This window comes from Lampetra planeri, chromosome 38, assembly GCF_965212315.1.
Source record: "Lampetra planeri chromosome 38, kcLamPlan1.2.h2, whole genome shotgun sequence".
Classification (NCBI taxonomy): Eukaryota; Metazoa; Chordata; class Hyperoartia; order Petromyzontiformes; family Petromyzontidae; genus Lampetra; species Lampetra planeri.
In genome coordinates, this window is record NC_136144.1 from 9,515,512 (window position 1) to 9,528,021 (window position 12,510).

Below are 12,510 nucleotides of genomic sequence, written 5' to 3' on the forward strand. Positions count from 1 at the left end.
AAATGAAGCGAATTGGTTAAGACTGCGATTCCTGACGTGCGTGTGCAAGGGGACCTCTGGGAGAGACAGCGCCCGCCAGTCGGTTTCTGGCCCCTCTGTGCGCAGCGTTGGATTGCTCTTCCACGCCACGACTGGCACAGCATGGGTAGGCCTTCATCCAACAGTGTAATTGACAAAAGCGGCTGTAAATGATTATAAGTTGTTATTTTTTTTTGCGAATGAATATCAGCCACCTGACTGGCTCTCTTGGGACATTAAATACGCAGAGATATTGGCCAATCGTCCGAACCAGCACCTCAAGCGAAGGCGTTCTATAAATTTGAATTCGATTAGGATCATCCTTTTAAAAAACAAACGACTTGGGACTCACTGTTTCCCCGCGGTAAATAAGTAGATGACATTGTGGTAGCTCTCGCCGACTCCCCTCCCTTCTGGGTTATCACTTGCATCTCACCACGGGTTTCTTTTTCCTGCCGCGCTCGTCGCGAATTCGCGGAACGGCGGGGGAGCGAGCGAGCGAGCGAGAGCCCCCCTCTCTTCCGGCCGCCGCATCTATAACGAGGGGGGCCGTCGGGGTGAGCGCGTTTTGGAATGGCGACCCGGTGCCCCCCGGGTGCTTGGGTGTGGCTCAGGTAGCCGAGTAGGTTCGACTTGAGCTGTCACAGCGCCCCTCCCCTGCCCCTTTAAGCAACGACGCGGGCGCGCGGGGCGGCCGCGGCCGCCCTCTCGTCCGCTTGCTCGCCGGGCGTTGGAAATTAGTCGAGCAGCAGGGCGGTGTTCAACGCGATCGATCGACGAATGACCTTCCGTTTAAACCGGAGTCTCTTTTAATTTTTTTACTCTCACACAGCGGCTTTCGTCATTGAGAATAGCATGTCGCGGGGGTGGGACGTCGACAGCGGATGTCCAATGACCGCGGCAGTGCGAGTCATATCGGTGTGGCCTGTGTCTCTCTGTGGTGCGCGTGCGTCCAGGTGCGCGATCTGGAAGGCATCCCCCTGATCCTGGAGAGCACCAACATCGACGACAACAACCCCTGTATCCTTGTTTTTCGCCAACGACGCTCGCTTCGCCACGTTTGTCCGCGGGCGTCCGTCCGGCCCATCCGGCCTCCGCTGCTACCACCTCCACAGCGTCTCCTCCGCTTCGCTGTCCCGCGTCGCCGTCCCACGTCCCGCCGTTGTCGTCATCGTCCTAGGCTGTGGCGCCAAATCAGAGGTGGGCGGGCGGGCGAGCGAGCGGGTGGGCCGGCGGGCGAGTGGGCGTGGGGGGGGGGTGAGCATTCTGCGAAACTCTTTTTCAAGTAAAACTTTTCACGAAACAAAAAAACCAACCCAACCTATCAGCCCGCCGCCGCCGATATATGGCGCGCTCTTCACTTGATGCATTGTTGGACGGGAGGGAGCGGTTCGTCCCAGAGAGGAAAAGATTGGCTTTCTTTTTTTCCTTTAAAAAAAAATGTGATGGCGGGGGAAACCGGGAGGGTTTTGTTGAGAGGGAGCAAAGCAGTCGCGTTAACCTCCTGTCCGGTTCAGAATTCCTGCCGCAAGCACACAAATACACAGATCCCCCATGTAGCCTCGACAAACTGCAGGGGCAAGTGCTGTTAGCGAGCGCCTATGAAGGCTGGCACGGCACACAAGGGGGGGGGTGGATGGGCAGCACTACGCCCGGCCGATGTTTACACATTGCACCGGGTAATCATTCTAGGCTCAGTCGACTTAGGGGAGGCTCAGGTACCGGTTCAGACAATCGTCACCGGTATTGGCCGTGAGTGGGAATCGAACTCAGGCAGCCGGGTTCGTAGCGCAGCATGCTGACCACTGCCCTACTGCTCCCCATATCTGTGCTCATGCACATACACGCGCACACACGCGCACACACGCGCACACACGCACGGCCCCTACCCCTCCGGCAAAGATGCACCGAATGCCACGGCGCTCCCCCGCCTTCCTGCCACCCCTGCGCACCACCCTCCCCAACCCCCCCAATCCTCCACCCCTCCTCCCCGCCCACCCCTTCTTTAAAGTGTCCCTTCAACGTGTAATACGAACCCATTGTGCTGTACTGTTGTGCGTGTGCGTGTGTGTGCGTACACGTGCGCGCGCGCTGGTGCGTACGACTGCACGCGTGCGATGATTGTTTCCCCGTGCATGTCCGCGTGTGCGCGTGTTCTGTACGTGTGTGTTGGCGTGCGACTGCGTGTACGTGCGCGTGTGCGTCCGCTGCACGACGAACCCAACCGATCCCAGTTCCATTCCCACCCACGGCCAACAACGGAGGCGAATGCCTGAACCGTTCCTGGGCCTTCCCAAGGTTGGCTCAGCCCTGCTATGAGTATCGCAAGTTGTGCGGTGTGTTAACCGTCAGCGCTGGGGAGACAAAGGCGGGTCGGCCGTGGTCCTGGCCACCCAGCCCGTCACGCGTCGTGCGTGCCTTCATTGGTGCTACTCGTCAATAGCAATTACCCCAACAGTTTGTTGAAGGCTACGCGAATGATATTTGTCTCTGTTCCCCTGTACATTGCACATGTGTGTGTCGGTGTGTCCGTGCTTGTCGGTGTATAGTTAGCCTTCGCTTGACGCGCGGCTACTCTATTAGGGAACAGTTTTCGCACAAGGCGGAAGGCACGCACCGTTACAGCGCGGAACGCACGCAGCGTTTCAACACGTAACGCTCAGCGTTATAACGTGGGACGCACGCACCGTATTGACACGGCCTCGTGAGCGGCGGTCGACGACGGACTACTTTCTTCAGCTGCGGCGGCTGAGCGGTGTGGGAATTCTGGGTGCGGAATGACACGTAACCCTCATCTCACCTCTTCGTCCCGCCATCTTACCATCTGCTCGTACGCCGTTGTCGCAACCCCCACCTCGGCAGGAACGCATCCACTCCCAATGCGTTCAGCGATGGACGACCGACCGCGCGTGCGTGCGCGTCGCATCGTGGCCGCGTGCGCGTCGAGCGCCGCCTCCGTCCATCGACGCGCACGCGCCTCAACTCCCGGTGCTTTTGGGCCGCAGGGTTGGTGATTGTGAATGTTGTGACACCCAGAACCTCTGCGGGACAACGCCGTCTCTATTGCGGAGATTTCCGTCCGCTCGTTACGCGTGCGTTTCATCCGGACACAATTCTGCTTTCTGCCCGCGTGCGAAACTGAAACCGGCCAGACATCTCAATGCAGGACCCCTCCGAGTGTCGTATTCACATTTACTGAAGCTCCCCTTCATGACAAGGGGGGGGGGGGGGGGGGGGGGACGTCATTATGTCTATCAAAGCTTCCGGCGCCAGCTGGCAAATTTTGGTTTGGCGTGAGATCGGGAGATGATGATCGTGATGATGGTGCATTCCTGCCTTTCGGTCCGTTTAATGAGATTCACCGGGATTATCATCATCGTCGTCGTCGTCATCGTCAGCAGCATCAGCAGCAGCATCAGCCGTCATCGCCACCCTGCGACGCAACGTCGGCAGATTTTTTTGCGAGCGACATTTTTCACGGTTGGGGGGAGGGGCGACGTACGAAATTAAGATCGAGAGAGAGAGTGGCTTTTGCCACCGCCTATTTCTCGCCGTCCATTCTTTCCGTTCGCTGGTCACGCGCTCGCACCGCCCCCCCCCGACCGGCGCGCCGCCCCCGACGCGTTGTTGCCGCGTAACGGTCGGGGTTTTACCAAAGCGCGCCGCCGTCTCCGCCGGAGGGATGTTGAGCCAACGGGGGCCCCGGGTTTGCGCTCGAGCATTAAGCCCCCAGCCCCCCCCCACCGCCCCCCCCCCCCGGCCACCCCCCCAGAGCGCCCTCGCAAGAATGGGCCGTTGTCGTGGATGCAGTGGCCCAAATGATCCATCCGTATTCCCCGAAAAACAAAACAAGGCTTCCTTGTAAGTTGCACGAGGCTTAATGAAACCATTCTGCATGCGAGGGCATTCATTTGAAAGACTGAGAATGAATGAATGAGCGAGTGACTGAATGTGGTCGATGGCAGAATTTTAAGGAGCGCGCGCTCGTGTGTGCGCGCGCGCTCAGCGATCCGCTTTGGCTGTTGAGCACGTTGGGTAAACTTATATATGCGTGGAGGCGCTCCCCCCGGTTGGGCGGAACGGGTGGGTGGGTGGGTGATTGGTGGGGTGGTTGGGCGAGTCTTCCCGGGGTTCTCGGCTCGTGTTTGCCCGCGACGTCAGTTCCCGCGGCCGCTCGTTTGAAGCCTTTGATCGCGCCGGGTCCGAGGGATGGGAATCGGCCCGGCCCCTGTGGAAGGAAACTCGCGCTGCCCCGCGAGAGCCGATAAAGCTGCCCGTCGATTGTGCCTATCCGCGTGTATCGCTCCATTTGAATTTAATTGCTTTCATTTTATCGTTGCGAGCGGCGCGGCAAGCCCGCCCGCTTTGGGCGGTCATCAACAGCGCCACGTGGGAACGTCCCTTTTTATCTTTGGCTGGGGGCCGGGATTTTAGCCCAGGCTATCGGCGTTGTTGGCTCGTCACCCAGTGGGAACGTATCATCGATGTACCCCATCCACCATGCGGTGAATTGTCACCGATCACGGTTGAGTTTGCGAACATTATTACTTTTGTGCCCTTGTGGTCCTTGCATTGCCTCCTACCTGCTAGTTCAGAAACGCGGTCGTTTACAAAACAACTTGGGGCAAGAAGTGCACGTTTGTACGCATGTTTGAACTTCTTTCGCGCAACGTACGTAGCCAACCGTGCTAATCGGAGGTGTAGAAGCTTGGGGAGATGCACGCTTAGAATTTAATTGACGGATGAACTCGCGGATTTAGGGACACGTCTTAGGCGGATGTGAGCAAGGCACGTCACTCGCAAGGGTGACGGACAATGGTCAAAGATAAAAGTTGAACGGCAGCGAAGGAATGCAACGAGTCCGCGAGAGGACGTCCGCTGGGGAGATGGAGCGATGAAATCAGTTTGTGTGTGGAGCAGATGCAGGATCGTGAGAGATGGTGGTAGCTTGGGGAGGGTGAGGGGGGTGGGGGTCGTTCATCCAGCAGTGGATTGACCATGGCTGATGAGCACGATGGCACAAGGCAGAATCTAGCGGTGCAGATCTCAAGAAGCTAAGGTGTTGTGAATCTGTTGAATTGATGTCGCTTTGAATCTTTTTGATTCGACAGTGTTGTTCATATACAGCATTTATCGCTGTCAACCTGCAGAGATTATTTACGTTGGGTGTGGTTCAACAGCTTTCTTAATTGAATCTGTAGAATCATTAGTGGTATTAATATACAAGCCCTTAAGCCCCGCAGCCTCCGCTTCACCCCAGCGTCGCTCGTCCTCAGACAAGGGTTTGTGTTTCTCCAAAATGTTGACGTTGCGCGATGCAACGGCCTCACAATCTGCCGGCCAGCGCCGCGTTCCTAGGTTCGACTTTGGGTAGTTCCGTCCGATGGCCAACGGCGTCCAACGGCGTGCGCTCTCTGAAACGTGGGGAGGCCTTGAATTTTTTGTTGCCGAGCTCCTCGCTCGATCGCTCACCACCGGGGCAGTCCAGGCAGGCAGCGCTCGCACAGCTGTAAATCCATTGCCGTTAAAAACCTGTGGGAGGGCACACCTTCATGTACCCGGCATATCATAATACCACAATGAATTACCCAACTATTGGAGGACATTTAATGTGGGTTTTTTTTCCCCCCCCCCCCCTCAAAATATTTGTTGGAGGGTGGTGTGGGTACGTGAGTATGGGTGGGTGGGTGGATGTTTTGGGTTAGGTCCCTTGGCAAAGGTGGGAGGAGGGCAATGAATGAAAACGTGGAACTGGAGTAGTCGTTGGTTGGTGCCCGCAGAGTGACACATTGGTGTGGGCTGCCGGGTTTCAAAGTCGCGCCGGGTGTGCGTCAGCGCGTGCCCGCCCGCCCCGCCAACGTTCCTTGCGCTGGGTTTTCGCGGAATATTATTCAACGGCGAGCTGATACGCAGGGCTTTGAGCGGCACCGTGGGAGGTGCCCCTCTCCATCTCATTGCGGGATTATCGCCGTGTCCAGCTGTCAGGAAACTGCTGATAAGCACCTATTCCTACCCCTCGCGTTGCACTTTTGCCACGGTCTGCTCAGCTCCCCCCCCCCTCCACCCCCCCCCAATTTAGGATTCTTGAAGCCGCGTGGTTGCCTGTTACTCCCAACGCCGGTTAAAGCACACGCGCGATCCTCTCCCTTCAGCTGATTACATTTTGAAGGATTAATACGTGTGCAATGTAACGACTCGGGGGATTATTAAGGCCTGAATTAGTGATTTGCGATGCGTGCGTCCAATCGCGTACGCCGTTAATAGTTTACGATCGTCGCTAAATTCCCAGCGGATTTCACCCGTGCCGGGTGGCGGGGTGAGGCTTCGCTCATTTTCCGCTCGGGCATTTCCAAAAAAAAAAGGGGGGTACCAATTCTTTTGAGTTATTGAAAAATCTGTTGTCTTGTATATAGATTAGGGTGCCCTTGAAGAACTCCAGATACAAGCTTTGTAACCCGAGGTGCAAAAACGAAAGAGTTCACATTTTCTTGCCCCCCCATCTCACCCACCCACCCCTCTCTGCCTCCCCCACTCTCCTTCTTGGGGCCTCAAATTTGAAGGTTTGTGGGTTAACAGATGTTTCTGTAGGAAGAAAAGAAAACCGCACACACGCACTCCGCTGCTGTATCGGTGCTAAACTACAGCTTGCAGGTGCTTTGCTTTGTAGTTTTCTGAGTGGAGCTTAATTTTTGGAGGGGGCCCCCTGCTTTGGAAGCGTTTTGGATGTTTGCGTTTTAAACAATTCCGTTGCATTTGCAATTATTACCCTGTATTATATGAAGTAAAAGTTAGAGGGGAATGGGGCGGGTTGAGTCTTAGAATCCGCAGTGTCTTGTTTGGGAGGCGATATTTGTAGAACTTGATTTTGACCACCTAGCAGACTTTCTGAATGCCCACGTTCTGCTGATGAGCATGGCTTGTGTTTAAGCAATAATCGATTTAGAGGAAGCAATTTACAGCTCAGAAAAAAAATAACTTTGCAACCCGCCGAGAGGTAACGGGCGACGGGCATTTTTTCTAAAACGGGGGTTTGCGCTTTCTCGTTAATTAGCGCCGGGCAGCTCCCACGGCCGTCGCAACAGAAGTCTCTTAATTGCGCGTCACTGATTGAGATTGACGCGCTCGTTAACCCCCGGGCCCTCGCACGCGGCGGACGTGGGCTGGGGGGGGGGGCTCTTAACCGAGGGCCCGTTCAGAACGAGGCGGGCAGATTGATGAGGGCAGCATGAGCGCTCTTTGATGGGTAGCCGTTCGCATGCTCACATTTTTTATTTTTTATTTTTTTTATTTAACCAGGTAAGGCCCACTGAGCCTTTGTGGCTTTTTTAATAAGCGACCAGGCTATCACAAATGGTAATGCAATGGAAGTAGCTATCATGGAAGTAGCTTATTGTCGTTTGGAATATTATTGCAGCCAATTACTCAAAACGTGTGACGTTGATTCTAAATGTTGGAGGGTTGACCGGGGGGTCCACGCGACCACGGGGAGAACGGACACGCAAACTCCAAATATACAGCAGGCGTCGGGGGTCGGAATCTTACCTACGACCTCCTCTATACCACGCGAGGTGGTTAACATCTCCTAGCTCCTGTGATGATGATAGTGAGAGACACGTAAACTCCAAATCTACAGCAGGCGTCAGGGTCGGGATCGAACCCACGACCTCCTCTATACCAGGCGAGGTAGCTGCCATCTCGCCACTGCGGCGCCCGTCATGCTCGCGTAACCATTCTCCCGCTTATATTCGAGAATCACTGAGTTTCTCCGCTCCATTAGCCTCAACGTAACGTGAGCATCGAGCGCGCATCGGTCGTAACAGGATTATGACAATGATTTAGAATTCGTAGCACGCAGAGTTTTCGTCCACGCCGTGCGAGAGAGAGAATAGTTGAAGAGTCGCGGGGAAACCACAGACACCCTCCGATTAGCACGTTTAGCTACTTAATATACGACAAGCGGGAAGGCAGCCACAACTGGTGCCACCAATTGCCCAAGTTCTGTGATCCTATATCGGGATGTTTGGTTGCTGTTACCAGCTGACCACTTGTTTAGCACATGCTTACCAATTATAAGCCATTTGTAGTTAACAAGCGCACATTACTTATTGGCGTGATCACCATTATCTGGTAGCGTTCTCATTTGGTGGAAGTTAACGTGCTTCCTATCGGGCGTAATCTGGACGCTCGTTAATTGGCAGTGGCTGGCAAGCCTGATTAATTGCCGCTAATCGGCATGCTCGTTAATTGGTGGTCGTTAACACGCCCACTAATTGGCAACCAATAGGACGCTCACTAATTGGCAACAATTAGCACGCTCCGTTGTTGGCCGATGAGACCTCGTTACCGAGGAGAGCAGCTTTCGCTCCCCGCTGCGTCCCCCGCTTTGATTGAGCTTCGCGGGCCTCTCCTCTCCTATTTGTTTAAGCTCTTTACAGTGACAGGCAAGGAATGCAGATGGGCTGAAGTTCTCACAGGGGTGGCCAGATCACCCATCCCCCCCCCTCCTCATGATCCTCTACACCCCCACCACCAACACCACCACTACCCCCTGCAGGCTTCGCCACCCCAGCCATCCCCACCATCTACACCACCCACGACCCACCCACCCACTAACTCCCGTAGGGAGGCCTCTGCCTAACAACGCCACCCGCCGCCGCCGCTCACCATTAGCCGGCATGGCTGGGCACGAAAGCGCAAGTTCGACCCTGGACCCTTTTTTGTCTCTGCCCCCCCCCCTCAACTGGCAGCGGTTAGATGCAGGTGTTGTTGATGCAGTAATTACCAACACTGGCAGAACGATGCTGGCTCATGGGATGTCACGGACAGATGCCGTCCGTAAGCGTTGATGCTTCTTTTTTTTGTTTACTCGAGAGAAAAAAAACTGGCATCAGAATCATCATTTTGGGTTGGGGAAGAAAAAAAATAACCCTGCTTTTTTTTCTTATCGCCACCGACTTTGTAACAAAATTTCGATGAAGAACTTTGAGCGAAGGAATTCCCTCCCTGCGCCGTTCCCAGCGACCGTGCGCTACCTCCCAACTTTACTCCAGCTCCTTTCAATGCCCGCCCTCTATCCCTTTCACATTGTGTGTGCTACACTGCACCTCTCTCAATCCATCCAATCCTCCCTCCATCCCCTCCCTCCCGTCTATCCCTCCCTCCGTCCCTCTCTCCATCCATCTACTCCTCTCTCCATCTATCCGTCCCGCCATCCCTAATCGCCCACCCTCTCATCCCCCTCCCAACTCCCTGTTTAATTCTCCCGCGCCGTCCGGTTTTTATCTCGGCCAAAAAAAAAAAGCGTCTTATTATAACCACCTCTTGGCCACTCAATCGGCCTGTGTCAAAATACCGGGGGCGGCCCCAACAATGGTGTTTTGGCTGCGGTCCGGCGCGCCCGCTGGGAGAGCCGCGGAACAGGGGCCGCGTGCGTGACGCGGCCGGGCGGCTCGCTTGCGAGCCTGGGCTAATGAGGGGAGGGCGGCCGTCGTTAGCCGGCCGCCGAGTGGGGGGCGAGTTTCACCGTGGCTCCCACAAGAAGGGCACAATTAAGTTCACAAAACACCAATTATGGTGATCCCCCCCCACACCCCCCCCCCCCCGCGCCCGGTATCCTCCGCCGGAGGAGTTCTCATACAGCCGCTGAAGTGGGACGGACGGCGAGGGGAGGGGGGGGTTTTTGTGTGCTTGAGCGGGCGGGCGGGCGGGCGGGCGGGTGCGTGCCCCCGTGTTTCGCACGTGTTTTTTTTCTTTCCGTGTTTAGCAGTTCCTCGGTGTTTTGCGCGAAAATCCTCCCAGAATCTTTATTTGGACTGGAGGAATCCGATGAGCTTATGAAGAAGCTCTTTTTCAACAGATCTCCGGTATGATGGGCGGGTGAGCGATTTAACGCGGTGCCAACATTTAATGCAGCACGGTTTCACACTTTGCGCGGCGCCTAAACGCAATCGCACCTCGGGACGCTTCACACGAAGCAATACTCGGGTTAACGGCATCTGTCTCAAGCACGAGCTGGAACAAGGGGGAAATCGTGATGAAAGTGACGACGGTAGAAATGCAGACGGTCGTTCCGCTGCACGACTCCCCCGTGCTTTGACCGCAGGCGAAAAAAGTTGGCGATTTTTTTTTTTCTCCTCCCTCTCCCACCCACTAATAATTGGCCTCAATTAGTGTCTATCACAGAAACCAGAAGGGGAAGGTGGCGGGGGGGGGGAACGCGGAGTAAAGCGGCCGTGCGTTATCGCCGACGAGCAAAACACGAACGCCCCTCGCGAAACAAGCTCCCCTTTTATATTTGGCACCTGCGCGGCGCGCCGAGGGAAGGGCAAGGAAAAAAAAAGAAACCTGTTTACGTCGGCGGCGTTACCTGCCTGCCAGGCTCACCTCTGTTCTGCTCCGCCAACCAAAGGGGGGGGCCCGCCTGCCGCCTGCGGTCTCTCTCCGCAGCTCTCTCTTAACAACGCTCGTTCGGCTGGCAGCTCGGAGTCGTAAGCGGGAGGGAGCGACCACCGTTGCATCGTTCGAGCCAGCCGCCATTGGTAGATGGCAATTGCTCGTGCTTTATATTTATATTTCTTCTTCTTGGTTCTTTCGGTAAAGTCACGTAGAAAGGGAAATAATAAAAGAATACAAATAAAACAATACAATTCTCACGACGTTTCGATTGCAACACAAACAATCATCATCACCTGATCATCATCACCTTGCTTGTGTTGCAATCGAAACGTCGTGAGAATTTTATAGTTGTATTTATATTATTGTATTATTTCCCTTCTACGTGACTTTACCGAAAGAACCAAGAATATGAATCCCTGCAGTCACGAAAGCTTTAAATCGAAATTTATATATTTCTCCGCCGCGGCGTCGGTGACGAATCGAGTCCTTTTTGCGGTGGAAAAGCATAAACCGCGGCACCTCTTTTGCCCCCCCCCCCCCCTCTTTAGAGGTCGACGGAACTTCTGACACGAGTGCCTCCCCACTTTCCCCGACTGCTGGCTGACCGAGCCCTGCGTATAATTTGTCCACGAGGCCGAGTTGTAGTGTTAAAAAAAAAAAAAACGCGTTCACCTTTCGCCGTTTGCAATTCCTCCCTTTCACAGAATTCCTGTCTCGTGCATTTCTCCGATGTTATTTTTTTTGATGCGGCGGAATTTATCGGAGGTCGCCGCATTCAGGAATTCCTTTTCCAACGTCCAACAACACCCCCCCTACCCCTTGCTGCCCCCCCCTCCCATCTCTTTTATTTTTTGTTGTTTCTGCCGCTACCGCCGCTGTCGTTAAAAATCGCCGTGTGTTCGGCCACCCAGGATCGGTGGGGAGGGGCCTCCCAGATTAAGCGGATTAATGGACGGATCCCTTAACGAGTTGTGAGTGGCGATGCAGAAGCGCAGCGGAGGGGTGGGGTTGGTGTGAGGGGGGGAGCGGTGGCCGGGGGGGAGATTGGCAGTTGATCGCGGCCCGGGGCTTTCCAACGTGCGGGACCTGAGCCCCCCCCCCCCCCCCCCCCCCCCCCATGTCGGTGATCTTGCTCTCGCATCTCTCGCATCTCTCGTGACACCCGTGGCTCACAGTGGTTGCGAGCCGCTCACATTTTAATGGCGTATCCTCCGCTCTCTCGTAGCGGCGCTACGGTGGCGAGATGTTAACTACCTCGCCTGGTGTGCAGGAGAACTTGGGTCCGATCCCAACCCCTTGATGCCTGCTGTATATTTGGAGTTTGCATGGTCTCCCCATGGTCGCGTGGATTTTTTATCTGGGTCCTCCGGTTTTTTCCCTCCACATTTAGAATCAACGTGCGTTTAGAGTATTTGACTGCTGTAAATTCCCACATGATAAGCCACTTCGTTGAGCTGTCATTTGTGTCCAGGTCGCTTCTGAATATAGCTCAGTGGGCCTTACCTGGTAAAATACAAAATAGTTTAGCTGGAGTTTATTTGTCCCTCTTAACGGCACGGCACTCTCCTCCTCCCCCCCCACCCTGCCCGAGTGGTGCTCCATGGCCATGTGTGATCATTCTAAAGTTGGTGAAAACCTGCACGGGCGTTCGTGCCACATTAGTGGGGGGTCGGACGTGGAAGGGGGGGGAGATGCGGGGCGGGGGAGTGTGCGAGGGAGTGGATTAGTTTTTGGGTGGTGAGTGGCAGCACTGGGGGGGGGGGGGGGGGGGGTTAGGGGAGGGGAGCTGTGGGAGTGAAGCAGGCAGTGCGAGGTGGAGGGTTGTTGGTGCTTGGGTGGGGGGGAAGTGGGGGGGGGGAAGATGCTGGATGATGGGCGGATTTTCTCACTGCAGGATCACGGGCAGCGGAGGAATTTGTTTTGACACTTTGGACCCGTTTCAAAACACGGACCGAGCCAGGCGATTTTGGGATTGACTGTAAGCCGCAATGGAGCGTACGAAACAAATAAATAAATGTGTAAATAAGCACACGGGTTAATCAATGGGATGTGCCTCTTTTTACAAATTAACCCCCTCCCCCATTTTTGGGTGTGTCG

At 55.1% G+C, this 12,510-nt stretch overlaps 1 protein-coding gene across 3 annotated transcripts in view; it reads left to right on the forward strand.

Moving 5' to 3' along the window:
* The window catches only part of ATXN10 (ataxin 10), a 57,664-nt gene that overhangs the window by 30,877 nt on the left and 14,277 nt on the right, over positions 1-12,510 (forward strand). For all 3 annotated transcript variants that reach the window (XR_013587932.1, XM_078612328.1, XM_078612329.1), the window contains one exon: positions 975-1,038. Coding sequence is in view for 2 of the 3 variants with exons in the window: in XM_078612328.1 (XP_078468454.1) it covers positions 975-1,038 (64 nt within the window). In the remaining variant the exon portion in view is untranslated. The remainder of the gene's footprint in view (positions 1-974; positions 1,039-12,510) is intronic.